At 50.9% G+C, this 19,398-nt stretch overlaps 2 protein-coding genes across 7 annotated transcripts; one reads left to right on the top strand and one right to left on the bottom strand.

The window, feature by feature from the left end:
• Window positions 1–47: 47 nt before the first annotated feature.
• SPMAP2L (sperm microtubule associated protein 2 like) lies at window positions 48–10,345 on the top strand. Of its 2 annotated transcripts, XM_026792000.2 has the most exons (7): window positions 48–851; window positions 2,895–2,948; window positions 3,938–4,060; window positions 5,014–5,127; window positions 5,422–5,542; window positions 7,207–7,382; window positions 7,969–10,345. In XM_026792000.2, the coding sequence occupies exons 1-7, from the start codon at window positions 829–831 to the stop codon at window positions 8,075–8,077; spliced, it is 720 nt and encodes a 239-aa protein (XP_026647801.2). In that variant the 5' UTR covers window positions 48–828; the 3' UTR covers window positions 8,078–10,345. The 2 variants fall into 2 exon arrangements, with proteins under 2 accessions (XP_026647801.2, XP_026647800.2); XM_026791999.2 differs by having other exon boundaries at window positions 48–2,948.
• On the bottom strand, window positions 9,921–17,473 carry HOPX (HOP homeobox). Of its 5 annotated transcripts, none has more exons than XM_005484633.4 (3): window positions 17,196–17,473; window positions 12,604–12,779; window positions 9,921–10,367 (listed from the first exon to the last, which is right to left on the bottom strand). In XM_005484633.4, exons 2-3 carry the CDS (start codon window positions 12,745–12,747, stop codon window positions 10,290–10,292), a joined length of 222 nt encoding a protein of 73 aa, XP_005484690.1. In that variant the 5' UTR covers window positions 12,748–12,779; window positions 17,196–17,473; the 3' UTR covers window positions 9,921–10,289. The 5 variants fall into 5 exon arrangements, with proteins under 5 accessions (XP_005484690.1, XP_074397066.1, XP_005484688.1 ...); XM_074540965.1 differs by lacking the exon at window positions 17,196–17,473 and adding an exon at window positions 14,280–14,457; XM_005484631.4 differs by lacking the exon at window positions 17,196–17,473 and adding an exon at window positions 13,051–13,200.
• Between the last annotated feature and the right edge of the window lie 1,925 nt (window positions 17,474–19,398).

The raw sequence follows: 19,398 nt of genomic DNA, 5'->3' as shown, positions 1-19,398 counted from the left end.
TGGGCACAGGCCGTGCCCGGGCCGGGCCGGGCGGGGCGGGCGGAGCCGTTGGGCGGGGCGGGGCGGCCATGGAAGAGGCCGGGTGCCTGCACGGTGCCTGGGGCCGGGGCAGCCCGGGGTCGGCCATGGAGGCGACCCAGTGCCTGCACGATCGGTGGGGCCCCAGCGGCCTGGAGCCGGCCATGGGGGCGACCGGGTGCCTGGGCGGTCCGTGCGGCGTGCACGGTGCGTGGGGCCCCAGCGGCCCGGGACCCGCGGGCGGGAGCGGCCCCGGTGGGCTCGGGCAGGGAGGGCTCCCGGGAGCGGTGGGCTGGCTGGCGCTGGCAGGCCTCGGCCGCCGCGGCGGGACTGCGGGGTGCCGGCCCCCGTTCATGGCCATCGCTGCCGCCAGGGCACGTGGCTGGTTTTCCTGTCATCCCGTATCCCACACCCCTGATTGTTTTATACTGGCACCTGGTCCCAGTTTAATACAGCTGCTATTTCCCCGAGGCTCTGGAAACCTCCCCTGGAAGCTGCTGGAGGCAGTCATAAGGGGTGGCTGTAGAGTCAGGTGGGAGCCTGCGGGCTGGTGACCATTGGTGCTTGGGGTGCTCTGTCCTGCAGCCTTGGGGGCTGCCAGCATCCCCCCGTGAGGAGCAGCCACTGGAGAGGAGGTACCAGGGAAAAGCAGTACAAACATCTGCTGAGCAACTGTCCTGAGGAGATACACAAACTTCATCTGCCATATGATTATTACATGCTTAAGGGCAGGCAGCCCAGGCTCTAGGTGTTATCAAGCTTCTAAATTCACCTGTTCTTGTCTTTGCAGTGTCAGATTACACACCTTGCATGTGGGTGTACCCACGAAGCAGGTAAGAAGCAGTCCCCTCCTGGCTGGGTGCTCAGGCCAGTGCCCCATGTCTCTTGAGAGGGCTCGGTGGGGGATTTACACCAAGCAGTGAGTCAGTGTAGAGGATGACACTGTGATAAACACTTGAGGGGAAATTATGTCCGGTTTTGCCCTTGCCTCAGCTTCTGAAAAACATCCAACCATCCTGCCCCTTTAAAATGGAAGCTGTGACTCTTTGCTTTAGAAGGAATTGATCTCAAAAGGAATTAATCTCCCTTAAGCAATTAGTGTGTGAATGCTCAGACAATGCAGGGGAGGTGTTTCTGTGTCTGGCTGAAGCAAGGCCTTGCTGGGAAGCATGAACAGGCCCAAACAACAAAGGCTCCACCAGGGCTGTCTTGTCAGTGAGGTGGTTTAACCCCTTCAAGTTGCAGAGCTGCTGAAGGTACATCCTGAGTGAGGACGCCTGTCTGTCTAGAGCTTTTGCCACGATAAATGTAATCTTTCTTTTTGTAATTGGAAAAAGTACAAAAAAACATTGCCAAGTGAGTTGAGAGACCTTATCTGAAGGTATGTGTGCCTCATTCCTTGGCTGGATCATGATGCAAGCTTTGCACAGCACTGTGGGACACTAGGGCCATGTGCACTATGTTGTGCTAGATTTGGCTGTGGCTGTGTGCTGGATCTGTGCCAGCAGCTGAGGAACAGCAAGGAGCCTGCTTGCAGAGATAGTGCCAGCTCTGCAACACAGCTAGGCTGGGGGGAACCTCTGTGTGCTAATCCTTCACCCCCTTGCAAGGAAAACCCTCTGGGGACCCGCTTGGGACTAAAGAGCTTAAACTGGGTTTTGGCTCCTGAAATGACGTCTGCCTTCCTGATCGTGTCCTGTCTTGAACTGGTGGCAGGGAGCCAAAGTCCTACAGGCAGCTGCCTCTGTGGGATCTCAGCAGGAGCTGTGTTTGCAGCTCTGTGGTCCAAGTTAGGCGTGACAGGCATCTTATGCAGTGACGATGCTGTAACAGCAGCCTGCCATTTCAGGGATCTCTGTGCTGCTGAGCTCTCTCACAAGCATATGCCAGGGCTTGGCATCTTACTAGCAGCTTTAGCCCCATCAGAGAAACCACAGGTGTGTCCCCACAGCACAGATTGTTTTCTGTTGGCAAGTATCTCTCTCTGCTGGTGTCCTTGCTCTTCTCTAGGGCCACGCTGTTGCATTGCCAGGTGGTATGGGGCAGGGAAGCAATGCCTCAGGCTTCCACCTTCTGTGTTTTTTCCATGGTGGAGCACTTCCACAGCTGCCTGCACAGTGTGGTTGTTCACCAGCTGGCTGTGGGTAGGCACCTGTAGCCCCAGTGGGTGGGTATGGGCTTGGTCTGTGACATCAAGGAGTTGTGTAACACACTTGTGGCACTGGATTATCTTGTTCTCCTCTCTGTACTAATGCTCATAAAGTACTGGGACTTTGGGCCTCAAAAGTGATACCTGATCTTCATGAAAGGTTTTGGTCTGTTGTGTATTCAGTAAAAACATTTCCTGGAGCTGTTCCTAGGGCAGAGACTATGTACGTTCCTGTGTCTATACAGCATCTAGGACCTCTGTGCTAAATGGACTGAAATAAAATGTGCTCCTAAAGCCATGTGGAAACACAGAGCTGTCTCCATGGTGCCTTTTAGTAAACCATGACGTGGTGATAACAGGTGTTTGTTCACCTGGGCTCCCATAGGCTGGGAGATCATCCTTCTTGTACCTGTTTTAGGGTATGTTATTGACCAGAAAAGTTCCTTCCTACTCTCCAGCCATCAATGGAGGCAGAATTGCAAATTTGTGTCTCTGCAGTCCAAGAGAAAACACAACAATTCATGGGTCTGTGAGTTTGCCAGATTAAATGGGTGGAAAGTACTTGAAGAGAGAGGTCCTTAAACACACTCTCTCAAGGGAAAGGAGGCAAAAGCACAGGGCTTTGAGAGTGTTTGTATGGCTTTGAGTACAGCAGTAGCTTCTTTATGCTTTGTTGGTTTAACTGTATGGTTAATGGCATGTTTGTCCTTTTCTGTAACTTTGGCAGGATAGAGGTACTTGCAGACCCCAAGCCAGTCTTCTGCCAAGCCAGCAGTCCCACGTAAGTAGATGGTCAAACAGACTTGCTCAGGGGCTGGGGACTGATGGGACTCAGCCAGAGCAGACCCTTGGCCATTGTCTTGCTACTCCTTTCCCCTCTGCCCCTAGTAAAGCAGACTGAGATGTTCCATACTTGAAGGGCTGCCTTCAGTTTGCTCTTTCAAGTTGTCAGTCAAAACCCTGGGCTTGACCCGAGCCTTGCCTTTGTTGCCCCATCTGATCTGAGCTGCCCAGCTGAGATGTTGTGGGGTAGGATGGTGTGTGGTGCAAGGTGACCAGAGCATGGGAGCCAGGATGCTCTGTCCTGGAGGATACAGCCCAGCTTTAGGAACAGAGTTGCTGTCTATGTGATGTGATCAAACTACAGCTTGGCAAGCCAGGGCAACAGTCTCTTGATAACATCTCTTCTCCATTATCTGTATGGGTCTTGAATAAAGGCTCCACAAACCCATTGCCCTGCTGTTCCCTGTCCCAACTACCCTGTACCCTCTCCCATCATGGCCTCTCAGTGAGGGATGAGCAACTCCAAATTTGCCCTGGGCACAGGACAGTAACCACTAACCTCCTATAAAACCTCACCCACTTTCCATGGCACACCCTGACTGTAAAGTTGTTACTATTTTCACTGTCATACCTGTGGTATAGTTGGGTGGTAATGGTGAGGCAGAAGAAATGCAGTGATGAAACTCCTCCAGGGGTTTTAGAGATGTAATGAAAGGACCCTCTGCATATCCACTGGTAACTGAAACCTATCACTTTAAGAATCTTTTCCTTTTAGTTGACAACAACCAGCAGGAGAGTGTTGGGAAATTCAGAGCCACAGAAGGAGAATGCTCAGGGGCTGCTAGTGGCACTTTGCAGGTGTGGGGAGCTATAGGGTGGAGGGGTGTGTGTGTCTGTTCCATCCTAGGCAGGGAAGGATAGCCCCAGCAAACACATTTCACACTTGTGCCTGTTACTAAAATTTGACAACCTTGCTGTTCATGCTAGGCTTGTATGGGGAAACCAAGAGACAATATGGAGCCTCACACCTGGTGCTATGACAGCTCGACCGTCTGCAAGAACCTTGTATCTGTGCAAGCCCAAGAAAGATTTTACCAAGTATGGCCGCAGGTCAGTGACGTGGTAGCAGATCTTGGAGAAGGAGGCAGCTCAGAGCATAATTTCTAGGGAGGTATTCTGGCTCCCAGGGAAAGGGGAGATGCCATCTTCCAATTAATCCTCTGCTGTCACTGCATGGTGTAAAACATAGGTCATGTTTTGGAATTGAAATGAAAATTTATGTAAAAAGTATAAATTACAGTGGTGCTGCATTACTTGAAACAAGTAATTTGTAGCTCTTTTGGAGAAGATGAAATTCTTTTGGAGTCAAAATGGTGGTTATTAGTCTGTGAGAAGTCTTAGCAATGAGAATGGAGATGAAACTATGTTGCACTCCTGGCTTTCCTCTACCTGAAGGAATGTCAAGATATGCATGTCTGTAGTTTTCTCCCCTCTGCCACTATCACCAATTATGAGCTCTCATCCTCCTGAGAGCTGCTGTCTCTTGCTAAAGGTGTCCATACAACAGCACTTCCTGCCTTTTTTCTTACCTCTTCTTCCTTCTTCCCTGGTGATGACAGGCATATTCCAACAGTTATGCTTGTTTGAAAGCTGGATGAACAAGGCACTAGGAGAGACACCAAGATGAAAGGAGCTACAAGGGCACAAGGTGCTATCAAGCCATTGTAAAAAAGAGGTTCCAAATTGGCAGAGCTGACCAACATAAACGCTGCCATGTGTTGTGGAACAGCTTCAGGAAAAGCCTAGACTTTGAAAGCAGTGCACCGAGAGTGCTTAAAAGAGGACTCTTCAGATGCCAACAGCATTTAAAGTGAGGAAATCTCGGGTGTAAATACCTGTTTGTTCATGGCTTTTCCATGTGCACCAGTGCCAAATTTCGTTCATGCAGCGGGCATGGATGTTTAACCAGACTTAGGTTACCATCTGCAAGGATCATGTTCTCTGTCAGTTGCCTTTTGCTAGCTCTTCTGTACTCCTCCTCAAAAATTTTTCTTTCTGTACAGTTGCAGACCAGTAATCGGTGGGAATCCCCTGCTACCAAAGTATGGCTACCCTTCTGAACGGCTGCTGAAGTTGTCTGAGCCTAAAAAATTCCTCCCTGCTTACCTGGAACAAAGGTGAGAGGCTAGAAAGCCTATAGGGTGCTATAGGTAGAGCTTTGGGTCCTGTAGCATCAGTGGTGTCTAATAAATGCAGGAACAGAGGATGGGTTAACAGAGGGCAAAAATGCAGAGCAGGGTCTCTGCTGGGATTAGAACTTCTGGATTCTCTCATGGGATGAGTTCTACACTGGAAATGCCCACCATATAAAGCTGCCTTCTGCTGCAGCAAAATGTGAGTCTTAGAGAACCCAGCTGCTGCCAGATTGGAGAACATCTGTGAATGGCAGTGCCATGACTCTGTGCTTCCAGATCCCGTGATACCCCGGAGTGGCCTGTGTCCCTGGCTGCACAGAACTACAATGCCTCCAAGCGGATACTGCAGCTTGCCCAGCCAAAGGGGCTGCACCCAGACTTCATGCCCCCCAGAGAGGTGAGGAGGAGGTTCAGTGAGATTTGGAGGGTGCAGGGATGCAGCAAACTGTCCTGTGTCCCACCCCTGGATGTGCCCAGTGTGTGGAGGGGAGAAGCTGCCCGGTTCTGCTGCAGTTTATGGCACTGGAAGAAACTGCCTTTTCAGAGAAGAATTGTTGTCTTTGCAAATCTCCTGCTGGGGGACAAAAACCAGCCAGGTTGGAGCAGCCTAGTATAGCAGGAGAGCCAAGGGAGGCATCTGGGCTGCATCCTCTGGGAAAGTGGAGAAACCTGACAGAAATGGCATGTTTAGCTCTTAGGGAGTAGTCATGTTTGTAGCTGGGCAGCTGTGCTCCTATCTGAGTACACAGGGGGCATGAGATTGCAACTACTATGTGTATTTTAACTGCATTTTGCCAGAAGCCTGATTTATATTTCTGAGCTTGTTCCTTTTAGGTGGGTCATTGCTTTGGCAGGGGTGAAAGGGCTTGGAGCAATCTCAGATTACACTAATTTCCATGGCAAAGACTAGGTTTTCTGGATGCTGCCTCTGGGGCTGGGAAATGGGGGTCTGGGCTGGAGCAGAACTGGGCAACAGTAACCCTGTGAAAAATTTTGGAAGAAGTCCCCTGCTGGAGAAGTAATCATGTTTTCTGTAGGAATGCAGTTAACCATAGCAGCAAATTTACCCCGAAATCTGAATGTCTCTCCTTAGCAGGGAAGTTTGATTTGGGCAGGAAGATGAATATAAAAAACATGGAAGGAATTTCTCTGTACTTTTACCTGACTACATAGGCTTTCATTACAGGCACTCCCCTCCTGGCTCTGAGTGGGCAACAGCTGGGGAATACGTAGCACCAAAATGACTTAATTGTTCAGGTGGAAAAAGTAATGGATTCTGGAAAATTCAGAGTGACCATGTATGCAGAGGGAGGGTGCTGGGATGTTCATCCCTGTGGAGAGGGAGCATGTCCCTGTGGGCTGCTGTACAAGCTCTGTGTCTGCACGTCCCTCCCCCATTCTGGGTCCGTGCAGGTGCCAACCCAGGTTTCCAGCTTAGCAGTCAAGGCCAGTGCATCGACGCGGGTGCAGAAGCTGGCAGTGCCCTTGATCAGGGAGATGACCTGCTGCAGTACACACACCAAACCTGGTGTTATCATGGCTCCGGTAAGGCAGCATCACCCCACATGGATGGGACTTCTGGCAGAGGAGTGGGCACAGGTGCTCAGTCGCTTGTGGCTCTCTTCATGTCAGCCCTGGATGTGCTGCCCTCCATGAGGCTGGCATAGCTGCTTCCTGAGCTGGAAAGCAGGGCTTGTGCTCCATTCAGAGCATGAACTGACTCCCAACACATATCCCCAGAGAACGGCAGAGCTGTGCCTAACCTGCACTTGTAGGAATGGGGATAGGTGGACAAGTGTCTAACTGGGATCTCCAGTGCTGGGGGTGGGTTGGACAAAGGGCTCTGAGTAACAGGAGGCTGGAGGGCAGGTTGTGGGACTGACGAGGCAGTGATTTCTTCTTCTGCAGTTTGCCTGGTGCCAAACACAGCTGAGGATATGATTGTGTCCCATCTGTGTGCGGTCAGTGCCTGTGAACCTGGAAACTCTGAGTTGGTTGCAGGCTGAGCACCCTTGAATGCCAGGAGCATCTCTAAAGGCCTTCCTCCCCATTCTGCCACAGATTTCCACCTCACCTCGGAGGATAGTTGCAAGCCCTCGAACCATTGAGCTGTCGAAGCCCAAACAACTCCACCCGAACTTCATGCCAGCGCGGGATCCCGAGTGGCCTGTCACAGAGGCTGCCAAGCGTGCAGTGCCTACTAAAAGAATTCTGGGGCTGGCCCAGCCTTCCTCAAGGTAGGTACTGCTTCCCTGTCCCGGGGAAACGATCAGCTGCCAGCCCATTTTGTGTGGCTCATGGCACCTTGTTCATTTGTGTTTGGCCAGAGAGATTAGGCCAAGATTGGGAAGTGCTCTTCCACTTCCAAAATGCCTGAGTTTTATATGTTTGGGTGAGTTAATGCTACATGGATTGCAGTTTAAAAAACCATTTTGAGGTAGAATGAGTCAAAAGAGAAGAAACAGGAACTCTTTAATTCCAGCAGAATTACTGGTTGGGACTTGTTATTAATTCCAACTATAAAAAGCAACCATCTGGCAAAGAGCAGAGTGTAATACACTCCTGTTGCCCAGCATGTTGCAGCTGACCTCAGCCCAGTCTGCAGGAAGTGCTGGGAGGATGTTTCACAGAGGGTGGGGGAATGCCTGGCTGTAGTGGCTGTGAGAGATACTCCTCTCCTGACGACAGCATTGGAGGTGTGATGCCTTTTGTCCTGCCTTGACAGGGAAGGGCAGGCTTAGGTGAAGGTGTGGGAGCTCACAGGCAGCTGGCAGGTGGCCTTGCTGCAGTCAGGATTGACTATTCCGACCCTCTCTCCTCCAGACCTCGTGTGACTGCACTCGACCCAGAGGCATTCAAAGTGAAAGAGAGTGCTCTGAAGGCGGTTTGTACTCCACGGCTCACAGAACTGGCTCAACCAATTAGGCGCTAAGCTCCTGCCATCTGCCCACATCACCCCTTGGAACATCACTCTCTCGGGCTGTGCTCTGGCTGGAAAATCTCTTTGAACACAGTGCAGAGGCAGCACTCAGCTGGAACGCCTTCTGGGAGTTAAAATAAAGTCATCATTCCTTAAGAATAGTCATCAAGGAAAATGACAGAATCCAACTTAATGTGGGAAGACTCTCTCCCTAGGATTGGTTATGTCTGGAGTTTCTTTCTTGATTATTTTGCTGTAATAGTTTAAGAAGTAATGAAACAACTGCTGGGGGAAGGCAGCAAAGGAACTGTCCTTTCATGCAGGGAAGTGTGGCAAACTGAACTCAAAAGCACACACTAAGTTGATGCAACACAACTCCTGAATTTGGGTTTAAAATTTTTTGCTAAAGTTTTAGCAAAACTTTAGTTTAGCAAAACTTTTGAGTGTCAGTAAGAAGATCTTCTTACTGACACTTAGAAGTTTTATGCTTGTGACCGAAGTAGAAATGCAAAAGGCTACAATGTATCTTGAGTTGGCTTGGATTTGGGGCCTGTTTTCTCAAATGCCTGGAGAACAGGCAGGTCCAGTTACAAAGGTGGGTTAAAGCTGTGTGGTTCAGATACTCAGTTGTGTGGCCCTGGGCAAAACAAGAGAGTTCTGCATTGGGATTTTTGGAGCCTAACTCAAAAAAGCAGAGTTACCCTCAGTGTAAGAGAGAAGGCAAGTTTCAAAGGCTAAGCAGAAAACGAGTATTGATGCTAGAGTGTGCAGACCAGATTCTGAGCTCCAGTCAGGTCTGTGGGTGAGTCAGTTTTGCAGCTGGATTGCAGGGGAACAACACAGCCTGTGCAGGGCATGACATAAAGGGAGAATGCTTTTATCTGCTTCCTACAGGGTCAGTGTGTTTTGCACTGGCTGCCCAACCACTGGCGACAGGCTGGAGATACTGAGGCAAGAGAGATGCTCACCAGTAAGGGACAAAAGCCACAAATGAAAGCATATGGCAGTTTCAGAGCCAATGTATTTTAATCTTCCCTTTGTTAAGCTGATTCTCCTTCCAAAGGAGTAGAGGCAGGTGACCACAAACCAGAAGGGGATTAATCAGAGGATCCATTAATTGATTCAGTAATCCACTAAGCAGAGGACTTTTGAAGCCTTTTGAACAAGGTAAGGTCACTGGGAAATTGTGCTGGTTATTTTTAGACCAGGCATTGTTCTGTGCCAGGATGGATGAGAGTTTGGACTTTGTGCAAGAGCCCCAGTGCAACTGCATTCCTCAGGCTTGAGAATAGCCAGGGAAGACTGGGGTCTCCCCCTAAAACCGCCATGCTGTGGGGGAACCCCAGCACCACCAGCCTCTGCCACCCAGGGATTAGGAGGTCTGTGGGGTTGTGTGGGCTGCCATGCATGGACCCACAGGTGCCCTAGGAGATGAGGCTGCCCATGGCGGTCCCATGGCAAAGGGAAAACCCACTGTGCCCACTGAGGCTGCCTGGGAGAAGTGTTGCCCTTCCAGAGGAAGGAGTCTGCCTCCTGTAATGGGGGCAGGGAGCACAAGCAGGACAGAGCACAGCTCCTCTCATTTAAAAATGTTGGGTTTTTTTAATTGCACTGGGAAAAACTCAGAACAACCCATGAGTTCTTTCTCTTTGGTGACCTTTAACAAAAAGGTAAAAAAGGCATTCAGGGGTTACTTGGCTTCGTCTGATTGTGGTGTAGGCACTTGGTTTGCAGTATCCATAGCTGATTCAGGCCCATTGAGCCAAATCAGGTCACTTTAACAACACTATGGTTTTCCAGATGCCCTGCTCTCTGGATGATCTGCACCTTAAAGCTCACACACACACTTTGCCTCTGGAGATTGTAAAGAAAAAGAATCTTTATTTCTTCCTTCTATATTTGAACATATCTCATGGCAAAATTTCTGCAAGCCTGGAATAAGGGCATGAAATTGCCTTTTCTTGTGCAGCTGCTGTTAATGGGTTGGAATCACAAGATAGGTTATCAGCCATAAAAAGTCGTATACACACACATGTGTGTATATATATATATATTTCTATATAGTGGGTTTTTTCTGGTTATGTACATGTTAAATAAGATTTATGTTAAATAGCAGAGTATTACTTTGTATCACAAAACCTATTGCAACAGAAGAGCCCCAAGAAAACCCACTGAAGAGCTTCACCATCCTTTATAAGAGGCAAGGGGATTGCAGCAGCATCCTCTAGTCCCTGACAGACCCGCTTTCTGAGGGCAGCCCTTCAGACTTCCTCCACTCCGCCAGGCGCTGCTTGAACCATTTCTGGAGAGGAAGAACAAAGCAGAGACTGAGTGCCCTGGGCTGAGCAAAGCCTCCACATCACTTTGCTAAAGGTGCAGATGTCAGCACGTGGGACGAGGTGAGGGGAACTCATGGTGCTGCTGCCTTGTACCAAGGTGCTGTTCCCAGGCAGTGCAGGCAGCCAGGATGGTTGCTCCTGACCCAACAGTCTTGTAACCTACATGTGCACCTCCTTCAAACTCATTTCTCTAGCTCACCTTAGACCTTGACAGCATGGGTGAGTCTTTTTTTTTACTGCTGTGAGCCCAGGTTTTTCTTGCAGAGTAAGAGATTGGTTGAGGAGCTAGATGGTGTCTGTTTAAATGACTGGAGAAGTCAAAAAATCCTTTGCAGGTTCCAAACTGACAGGAATTGAAAGCTCACCTGTTTCAGAAAGCATGAGAAGTACAGCACATTGGCTCTCCAAGAAATTTAAGAACAAATCTATTTTGAAAATTGTTTAAAAATCATCTTAGTTTTAAGGTAATATGCACATCTATGTTAGCACTATGTCTGCTGTAACTTAGCATCTGGAAGCCTACTCCAAAAGCTGCTGATGCCACTTCATGACAGCCACAATTTAAAATATTAGATGAAATGTATTTGGTTGAAGCAACCAAAGAAGAAAAGAAATACTGCTCATGTGCCGGAAGCACAGTTCAGCCTTTTCTTTGGCAATGTGCCTGTGATTCCTTTTGTTGCAGTTCATTTTGTTGCTATATTTGTTCATGGTTATTTTTGAAGCTATTATGCTCCATAATGATACAACCACAGTGCTCTCTATAAGTGCCTCTCACACTCACACTGCCTTTGACCACATCCATACGATTGACAGCCTTCTCTTAAAAATTTCACTTTCTGTCCTAAATCATGATCTCCTCTTTGCATCTCATCGTTACTGAATTTTTTATTAAAACGGCTGCTATTTCTAGATGATAAAACACTCCAGATGACAGGGGCAATGATTCCCTGTGTTCTACGCAATGCAGGCACTTTGCAGCTCACCACCCCAGCCTTGATCCTGTCCCTAACATGACCTCCATCTCCAGAGCACACTGGATTAGTGGGAAAAGATAGCTATCAGGGAGGATTTTAAGACACCTACAGAGGTGCCCTGGGCATATATGGCCTGTGTTTACAAGTTGCTGTAGGGGGAAAAAAAGGATTAGTGCCATTTCTATGGAGAAAAAGGTATTTCAGGGGTACTGCCTCCTTGCTGCCTCAAACAAGCAGTGATTGATACCTGCCTGTCACCAAAGCACAGTCCACTCCAGCTGAGGACTATGTGTGCAATGGATGCTGTTCCAGCATCTTTCCCCGGGACAGGCTAAATGCTGACATTGCCAATTTGGCTTTGCTGAGGGAGAGCCAGGCTTGGCAGCTCTCTGCAAACTGCTGCTAACTTTCCAGTGGGATGGATTTCTTTTCTATACCCATAAATGCCGCCGTGGGTCCAGTGAACACCTACATCCCAATGAGCTGCACTGCCACCTGAAGGAACTGGGAAGAAGCTGTTTGCTTCTGAAGCCCACGGTAGCCTGCAGGTAGCCAGCTGGATCACAGGGCTTGGTGGCATTCCCAGGCAGTGGCAGCCTGTCCCTGTGGAGGGATATTTGGAGGCCTCTATGTCTCCTGGAGAGGCTGACAGACTTGCCTGACTTCGGGGCTTTGGGACGCTGAGGGGGGGAAGGTGCACAGCCTGAGCATGTCCCACAGCACATCCCGCAGGAATTGCATCTACCCTCTATCTGTTTTAAAATGACAGTAGTTTCTTCAGACATTAAAACCGGCAGTAGTTTGTGCATCCAAGACTACCAGAAATGGTTTGGAAGAACAGCATGCACGGGTTGTAAATTCAGGAGCAGAAACACGTGGAGTGCAGGAAGGATGTGGGGTACAGGGAGGTGCTGTGTTGCATTAGAGCTCTCTGGGTGCAGTTAGGATGTGCTGGGGGTTGCAGAGGTGCAGAGGAGACCTGTGGGTGCAGTGAGGAGAGTGCAGGGTGCACAGTGGTGCAGGGAGCACACTCAGGGAGCGCAAGGGGCACAGGGGAGTGCAGGCGTGTGGGGGGAGCATGAGAAGGGCAGGGGCTGCTGTAGGAAGCACTGGGGGGACAGACAGGTGTATGTTAGACCAGGGCAGGCAGGAGATGCGGGGACAGAGGCATGCAGGGGGAGCGGGGCTGGTGCCAGGGGCAGGATGAGGGGCATGCACTCACCAGAGTCTGCTCCTCGGAGAGCCCGGTCTCAGCAGCGATGAGGCACAGTGTGGTGGGGTCAGGATGCTTATTCACCTTGCAGAAGTGGTATTCCAGGACCTCCAGCTGCTCCTCAGTGGGAATCACTGGCTTTTCCATGGCCATCTCCTCCTGGGGCAGGGCTATGGGGCCAGGCACTGTTGAGAGGGGCTGGTGTCATTGCTCAAGCTGGGAGTGGCCAGTGGGGGCCACACTTGCTGAGCCCCAGATTTGCCGTCCGTATCCCCACCAACCTCCCCCCCGCCCGGCCCCAGCTGTGGCCTCTGGCTGCAGCAGGGCTCAACTCCCTTCCCAAAGGCATGCCAGGCAGCTCAGCTGGGAGCACCAGCCCCCAGCAACTCCTGTCTCGTTTCCTCACTGCAGCGAGCAGAGCACACGGCAGCAATGCCCAGCGCTGAGCTGTCTCACCATCCTCAGCTGGCAGGAAGCTGCAGGCTGCTCAGCACTCCCCTGGTGCTGTATTTATAGCCAGTGTCACTCCCATGGGAACGATTCCTGTTTACAGCCCTATTTAGGCCTGGGCGTCACTTAGGAGTGATGTCACAGCAATGGGCATGTTCAGGGGGTTAATTTAAAGACATTCGTTAGAAAACATTATTTATCCTCTGGGTGGAGGGAGAATATCTGATATCTAAACTAGTGGATGTTGCTTATTTATTTTTCCCCTGCTTCCCAGTGATCAGGCAAGTTTGTGCAAAGGAATGATAAAACAGAGCATACACGATCTTCTGGGAGCATGGTCTTTGATCCAGAAACCACGCTGTTTCCCCTCCTCAGGATCAGTGTCCTGGTCCTTCTCTTAGCACTGTGGCCAGACATCACATAATGCTGGCCATGAGAAGGTGAGTGCACTGTTTTAAGAAATATTTAATGTTACCACAAACATTAACAGTTAGTCCTATTGCTCCTGAGCATCACTGAACTGGTTAGTTGATTGGTTGGGTTTTGGTGTGCAAGTGTTCAAATCCTCAAGGACTGCACCCAGTGCATGTCTGTTGCTCAAGCACTTGCTGCCTCTGACTGGGGTCAGTCCTAGGTGCTCCCAGCAAAGGCAGCACCAAGAAGCCCATGTTTTCCTCCAGAGCTACCCTTGTCCCACTTGTGCTTTGCATAATCTCTGGAAGATTTGGCCCAAAAGAACAAGCAAAGCAAATGCATCTTGGCTAAGTCCCACACCTCTCTTCTGCTGGGCTTCAGGTTTGCTTTCACATGGCAGAGGGTCGAGCTTGCTAAATCAGTCAACTAAAACACGTGGCACTGACCCCACACAGCATGTACAAGTCCCTTGATGCTGAATCACTGTGGTGTTTTTGAAACCAGGCTGTGGGGTATTGGCTGGGGAGGAGCTGGTTGCAAAATGTGGCCTTTCTTGATCTGCTCTCCTGCTGTCCCAGTTGCCTTGCCCATCTCTGCCAGGTTGGCTGGTTGGTGTTGCTGGTTCTCCAGTGCTGCTAGGAGCCCTTGGCCCTTCTTGGGATTCCTGAGGGCCATCTGCTGCAGACCTGCCCTGCTTCCACACTGCGGTCCAGCTTTTCTTTCCCTTTGGCTCTGGAGTATAATCCTGGAACATCCATCATGCTGCACTCCCACTGCACAGGTTTGAACCCAACTGCTTTCTTGGTTGGCTGGTAACTCACCTTTAGGTACCCTGGGGTACTGAATGCCCCAGAGCTTTCTCTTGCTGACAGAACTGCTAGGATGGAGCTCAGCTTCAAAACTGTCTTGCAGCTCGTGAAGAGCCAGGCACAGTGAGAGGCTGGAGAGATCCTCTTCTTTGAACTTTACCTCATAAAACAAAGATCCCCCTGAGCCTCCTCTGCAGAAAGTGCTTTGACTAATAAAAGAATCCTTTGGTATTTGAGTAGGGGCTTATAAATAGACCAGGGCTGGTTGTGAAACAGCCCACTCCACTTGAGTCACTTGGTAAATACGGATTGTAACACAGAGGTTGTGTAACACTGGAGCACCTCTGAGGGCCATAGAGTGCTGGTAGACAGTACAGACAGTCTGACCCACCAGCCCTGGGTGGACTGAGGAAAGACCATCTCTAACCCCAGGGACTGCAAGCCAAGCTGGCCTTGTCTGCGGTGCGTTGCAGCTGCCTGGGCTTCGTGGAGTCAGCTCTGTTCAGAGGCATCCATATAGGAAGGGGGCATCATAATTCAGTTCCTCATTCATGTGAGGTAGTAGGAGTCTGCTGAATGCTGCTCACCTACCTTAGATGTTTGTAGACCTCTGGAAAAGATGCAGGGGTAGAAGGAGATCCCCTGGACTTGAGGTGCTGATCTACAGCACTGTGGCTGCCAAGCTCTCCATGAGGCCAAAATGCAGATGAGGCCAAGCTCAGGCCACAAGTCCTGCCTCTTCTTTTTTCAGCACACAACTGAGCCACCTGCCCTTCCCACAGAAAGCCCAGCCACAAAGGGATCCTCATCACCTCTAGATCATGCATCCAGCCCGGGCCACCAGCAGCAACATGCCTTGGCAGCTCATAAATCACTGTTTGCAGCCTGCTGCATTCATGTACATTGATGTGAGTGCATGGATTTGCATAGGGAGCTCATGCTTCACCTTTCATGTTCCACCTGCACAGCTATTTCTGCTTCTGATTATCTCCAGGTTCCTGAGGCGTTTCCCCACAGGACACAGTATCTTCTACCTGCTGGCAGCTTGGGGTGCCTCAGCATGTACGATGTGATGCCTGATGGCTTTTCTTTATGTCCCCTCTACCTTTGCTCTGGAAGGAGTACAGTTTTTACCTCTCAAGGTTGTGAGATGGGTTGCAGGAAAAGGCAAAATCCCCGGGGCTCCTGGAGGGCTTTGCAGGTCTCCCCACATCACTCCACGATGTCCTGAGGCTTTCAGGAGCCATATGACCCCTGTGCAGCATATGGCCTCTAGCACTTGGCACCTCATATATTTAGAGGTATATGACAGGACTCCAGGGCACCAGGAGCACCTAAATGGCCAGACTGGCCCGATTGAGACCACTAATCACCTGCCCACTTCTTAAATGGAGCTTTGTTTAAGCCCAGGCATGCAGCTGGGCTTCAGGCTGTCCAACATCTCTCCCTGGACAGGAAAGGTGATTGGCTCACTTATATTTCTTTAAGCCTGGCAGAAATATGGAGACTCACAGCTGTTTGGCTTAGCTGCTGAAAAGCACACTTCTTACTGCTTTTTTCCTCTTAAATTTTTGACAACATTTTAAAAAATGCCTTTTCAGTGCAAAGAATGTTAGCCATCCAGCAGGGCTGTGGGGCTGCAGTTGTTATTCAGCTGGGGTTTACTCACCCAGGCAGAAATGACAATGCCAGATGCACTGTCACAGGGAAGCCACCACACCTGCTCTGTCCTAAGCGTCAAGCTAAGGACCCCTGGGGAATTCACACTTGGCTCTGACTGTGGTGGTTTTAGGCAGAGCGATGTGAGAGCAGAAGCTTGCAAGTGGGCCTGGGCTGTGGGCAGCTCCAGCCAGCATTGCTATGTACCTGACAGCACCTGGTGCTCTTAGTGTGGCTGATAGGGCATTAAAATGCACCTCCAGGGCCATTTTGGAGTGAGCAGACAAAAACTAATGGCTGATGGACACCAGTTGCAGCAAGAGAAAGTCTTATTATAAATATATAGTACTCTGCCCATGTCCTGTGGTTGCACCCAGCTCCCCAGAAACACCCTGGGGTTACTAGCAGGACTTCTAGCTCTGGCCTGAAATGGGCAAGGACATCTTTCTGTGTCCCAGCATGCTTGTCCAGCACTGCTAGTGCAGTCAGCATTTAGAATCCTGGCAGAAATTTGCCACTTTTCCAGAAAAGACATGATCTCTGTTTGCTCAGCTTTGCTTTTTTGAACAGTAGTCACAATAGCTGGCTGGCTGTGCAGCTTTCTAACGATTTACTGCACCCAAAGCTCCTGGAAATCTCTCTGAGCAGTAGCTCCTGCCAAGCTGATGGGGCTCCATAGCCTCTGCTGGGCTTCTTGACCCCTTTCCCAGTGCTCCCACTGTCACGCTGGGATGTGACTGGAGGCATCTGCATCTGGTTTTAGCTTGCAGCTATTTCCTGCCACTGCAGGGATCAAAATAGCAGTTCTCAATGCAAACGAGCCCTCTTACCCTCCCTTGCTCTGCTGCAGAGCCGTGTCCTGTCCTGAGCTTTGCCCATCCTCCTGCTGTGGGGTGGCTGTGGATAACATCAGCCAGCATGGCGCACAGGATAAGGTGGGACAGAGGCTTTAAAAATAAACCGGGCCCTGCCATAAATAAGGAAAAAACACCTGTCATGCATCCTGTAAACTACCCGTCCAGTCTTTTAGAAGATAATATCGGATAGGAACAAAGCAAACAGGAGCACAGCAGCTGCTGCAGCAGAGGCAGGACACGGTGGTGGCCCTGCCTGGGCTCTCTTGTGCCTGCCCCGGGCATGAGCCCTCCTGCCCTGCTGGATGCAGCTCCGACCTCCTCAGCATCAGTACTCACAGGGGAGCTCCTGCCTCCATACCCCATCCCCAACTGCAAACCCACCCCAGCGGCCCAGCTCAAAGCCTGTGCTTACCTGCAGCTGGCAGGGACCAGAAGTGTGTAAAACAAGAACCCCGCAGGTCCTCGGGTGACTGCTTAAGTATCTGCGTGTGTGTTTGACAGGCGGGGACCTGAAAAACCTGCCGCAAATCACAGGAGCTGCCGGGCTCCACAGCCGCTCTCTGGGCTGGTAATTCAGGTTTGGCACCCGCTCCCTTTGGCAGGGCTCCCCGCGCTCCGCGGCCGTGCGCTCCGCGGGCTCTCGGTGCCCGGCGGCCGTCGGGGCGCTCCCGCCGCGCTCGGGGCCCCGGCCGGGGCTGCTTCCTGCGGGGCTACAGGAAAGGTGCAGGCGGGGTGCGGCGGAAACTGCGCTTCGTGCGGCGGAGCTGCGGCCGAGCCCGTCCCGCCCGGCCGGGCCGCGTCCCGCTGCGCCGCTGAGAGCAGCCCGGGCGGATGGAGCCCGCCCCGCTCGCTGCTGCGCGGGGCTCGGGTCTCATCTCGCTGTGTGTCTTGCAAGGGATGTGTCCAGGTTTAACATTCCTGAGCCTGCTGTCACTTTGGGCAGCCCTGGGATAGCGCCAGGCTGGGTGTAAGGGCAAGACTGGGTCCTGGGTCTGTGCTGCTGCTGCTGCAGCAGCCCTGAGAGGCACAGCCTGCCTGGGGATGGGGAGGAGAGCAGGGCATCCTCTGCCAAAGCCGTCTCCTCGATGAAAGTGCCCAGGAGCCTGCCGTTCTCAGTATGGTGGTCTGGGAGCATTAGACAGCAGCTTAAAAAGAGGCATCTTGTGGGCTGGAGTGCAGTGGGGAGGGGCTGATTTTTCTCTCAGTTTGTAGACAGCTGGAAGGGGATGCTGGAAAATCAGAGAGGCTGAAGAAAGGGCTCATGAAAAATTGAGTATGGCTTGCAGTGGCTGAGATTATCTGCCAGAGCAAAACTCAAACTGGCACAGAATGCAAAAGCTGTGGAGCTGGCTGGAGCCAGAGGGAGGGAGCCTTGAGCCTGGGGAGAAGTGGATGGACAAACCCGGGCAAGAAACCTGCCATATGTTTAGCAGCGAGCCAAGACCATCCTTTAGAGGTTTTGTAATGCTGGGGGAAACATGGGCCAAGGCAAGGGGATTGCAAAGAGATCTGTGCCAAAGGACAGGCAGACCTGTGCCAGTTTTCCTAGCAGGATGACATTGATCAAGCAATATCAGGGGATAGCTTCAATGCCTGATAAACCAAATGGTGCTGTTCAGAGGCTGCCAGAGAAGTTTTTGGGAGAAGACTTGATCCTGCATGCCTTGGGCAGGCACCTGGCCAGAGGAATATGTCCTGTTTATCACTGGTGCTAAGCAACAGGAGCATGGCTAGCAATGGTTGCACACAAGAAGATTGGATGATGTGACCAGGGGATGGCTCCAGGAGCCGTGGCTGGGGGCATCAGGGTGGATTCAAGGAGGCTGGAGCAGACCCCTGCAGCAGGATTCAGCCTCAGATTTTAGCCCCAGAGTGGGAAAGTCCAGGCAGAGTTCCCAAACTGCATACCGACATGGCCTTGGGGGAGCTCTCAGGGGTATTGCTACTTATCTGCCCCCTGTCTGTGTTCTGCTCTGGCATCTGCTCTTGGCCAGCCTTGGTGACAGGACAGATGGGAAAATATTCTGATCCAGAAAGATTTTCCTATATTTGTATGCTGCCTTTTCTTTTCCTTCCGTGCATGTGCCCCGAGAGTTGCAAAATGTGAGTAACGTGACCTGCAGGAACAGGATAGGCTCCTCTCTTCCCTTGTTTATTACTGTCAACGGAGAGAAAGCCTTTAATGTGGAAAAACCCTTTTTCTCTTAGCCTGTGAACCCAGCCCAGGCTTGCACTGGGAGCACTGGCAGTGATGTGTTTCAGGCTGAGACACCCCATTGAAATGGTTCCAGAGGTGCTGGGAGTCCTGCAGTGACAGCGTGGAAGTCATGTCACAAATCTGTGCGCATCTGGCTGGCACATGTTAATGCTTCCCTGACCTTTTCTGAAATCTTTTACGCCCCATTTCTCCTCCTGGGAGAGGGTCGAAGTCTGCTGGAATTTATGCCTCACCTGATAAGAAGAGATCCTGTCCCAGAGGATGTCCTTTGTCAGCAGAATTAGATTGAACAGAAACAAAACAAAGGGTGCATCCAGGCCCATCACAGAGACTTTCTTCCTGTTGAGAGAAGAAGTACAGCTGTTGTGATGTACATGTGACTATTTTGTTGTGGCAT

Source organism: Zonotrichia albicollis, chromosome 5, assembly GCF_047830755.1.
Source record: "Zonotrichia albicollis isolate bZonAlb1 chromosome 5, bZonAlb1.hap1, whole genome shotgun sequence".
NCBI classification, from domain to species: Eukaryota; Metazoa; Chordata; class Aves; order Passeriformes; family Passerellidae; genus Zonotrichia; species Zonotrichia albicollis.
Note: the sequence above shows the minus strand (reverse complement) of the source record. Positions and strands in the feature narration are given on the sequence as shown.